At 60.1% G+C, this 2,228-nt stretch overlaps 1 protein-coding gene across 2 annotated transcripts in view; it reads right to left on the reverse strand.

The window, feature by feature from the left end:
* Nucleotides 1–2,228, reverse strand: part of ROPN1L (rhophilin associated tail protein 1-like) — a 19,859-nt gene that overhangs the window by 1,709 nt on the left and 15,922 nt on the right. For both annotated transcript variants that reach the window (XM_010847524.1, XM_010847525.1), the window contains exon 5: nucleotides 808–983. In XM_010847524.1, the coding sequence (XP_010845826.1) occupies nucleotides 808–983 (176 nt within the window). The remainder of the gene's footprint in view (nucleotides 1–807; nucleotides 984–2,228) is intronic.

Consider the following 2,228-nt stretch of genomic DNA (forward strand, 5'->3'; position numbering starts at 1 on the left):
GGGGGGTTGGGGGGGCAGGGGGAGGGGACGAGAGCCTGGGAGGTGGGGACGGGCCTGCCTGGTGCGGGCTCCCGGGGGCCGGGCAGCGCGACTGACACGGTCAGTGTCACCATCAGCGGCTCCGTCGCCCTGCCGTCTTGTGATCTATCACCACCACACACGCGCGCGCGCACCGCCACTACGTCCCCGCACGGCACGCGTGGCTCTCCGCAGACCTCTCCTGTGGCTCCAGGTGGCGGGTGTGGGGGCTCGGGGGGCTGTGGGCAGCGGCGCCTGGGGGCCTGGGGAGCGGCCCCGCCGTCTGAAGGCCCGTGAGCACCACCTTTCCGACCCGCAGAGGGGCGGAGCCGATACCTGGGGGCGGAGCCAATACTTGGGGCGGAGCCGACACCTGGGTGCGGAGCCGACACCTGGGTGGGGCTCCTCCCTCGCGGGGCAGAAGCCCCTGCAGGCAGCACTGGGGGAAAGTGGGGGGCGGGGTGCACGGGGTCGCTCCCCACTGCTCCTCACCCACGCGGAGAGTCTGGACTCCCTCCACTTGCGGGGACCCATTTCCGTGTTGAATTGTCGAGAAACGAACTCTCCCTTTTGAATGCGCCCTGGTGTTAAACCATCAGACATCCCGTGCTTAAGAAGGCCCCGGCGGGATGTGAAGTCTGCGCGCTGAGCGGCGCCCCCGCCCGGCCTCCTCACACCACCAAGCCACACCTGACACCTCGGGGCTGGGGGCTCGGCGTGTGCTCCTTCCCTCCCGTCAAAGGCCCGATCGGTCGTCTGAGAGCCGAGAACCCCGGCGCGCGCACTTACGCGTTCTCCTTCAGCGAGGAGAGGTAGGCCTCGGTGTCCGACTCAGGGATGTCCGAGTCGAGCCCCGACAGGTAGCGGTAGACGTAGGAGAAGGTCCCGAAAGGGATGCGCGCGGGCCCGCCCTCGGGATCCGTGGTCAGGATCTCGCAGAGGTGCTTCATCGCAGTGTTCAGTGACTGGAGACGGCAGAGAGCAGGCGGGGAAACGGTTACCGCTGCGATGCGCTAAGACGGACAGCAAAGACAGCCGCCCACGGACACCTGGGTACAGCCACAGAAGTTCTCCCCCAAGTATGTTCTCGGCGGTCTAAATTAAGAACTACCGGGAATTTACAATCGCCACAAGAAAGAAAAAGAAAAGGGTTGATCAGGATGTAATTGGCCTGAAAAAGAGTTTGATTTCCAGATTCTCTCTCATGTTAAACGGGAATGACTCTTAGACAAGAGGAAGCCTCGATCTTATTGACGAGGGACAAGGCAACTTGCACACCAGTCCCTCTGGCCCCACAACATACCTCGAGACAGAGCAAACTCTCCCCAACTGGGCCACCCGTGGTGAGGGGGTGGGACTGGCAGGGCCCTGAGCAGGCTGGGGGCAGTGTCAAACCTCAGTCAGTACCCCCCTCAACACCACCATCCATTGGCATCCTTGACTTTCAGCCAGAACTCCTCCCTGCAAAACGTGGCACGAGCTTCCAGAACATTCCAGAGCATGCTGACCCTCCCCCATTCGACCCCTTCTAGTCACCAGGGCATGAGGGTGAGGGTCAGGGGAGCCCTGGCCCATGTCAAACACGCCCACGTCAAACACGTCTGTCTAGTCATGGCTATGGTTTTTCCAGTAGTCACGTATGAATGTGAGAGTTGGACTATAAACAAAGCTGAATGCCGAAGAATTGATGCTTTTGAACTGTGGTGCTGGAAGAAGACTCTTGAAATTCCCCTGGACTGCCAGGAAATCCAACCAGTCCATCCTAAAGGAGATCAGTCCTGAATATTCATTGGAAGGACTGATGCTGAAGCTGAAACTCCAATACTGTGGCCACCTGATGTGAAGAACTGACTCATTTGGAAAAGACCCTGATGCTGGGAAAGATTGAAGGTGGGAGGAGCAGGGGATGACAGAGTATGAGACGGTTAGATGGCATCACTGACTCGATGGATATTAGTTTGAGCAAGCTCCAGGATTGATGATGGACAGGGAGGCCTGGCGTGCTGCAGTCCATGGGGTCGCAAAGAGTCAGACACGACTGAGCGACTGAACTGAAGGCTTAAATCCCCAGCAGTTTTGCAAGATGGTAGAAAATCAGCCTCGGTGGGCATGTCTTTGCTGTGTTCGAGGCCCTTGTCCTGCCCTCAGGGAGCTGACACGGAGGGCTGCCACGGCGACGGTGGGGCCTACAGAGCGCAGACGCGAGCCTC

This window comes from Bison bison, unplaced genomic scaffold (genome assembly GCF_000754665.1).
Source record: "Bison bison bison isolate TAMUID 2011002044 unplaced genomic scaffold, Bison_UMD1.0 scf7180017864250, whole genome shotgun sequence".
NCBI classification, from domain to species: Eukaryota; Metazoa; Chordata; class Mammalia; order Artiodactyla; family Bovidae; genus Bison; species Bison bison.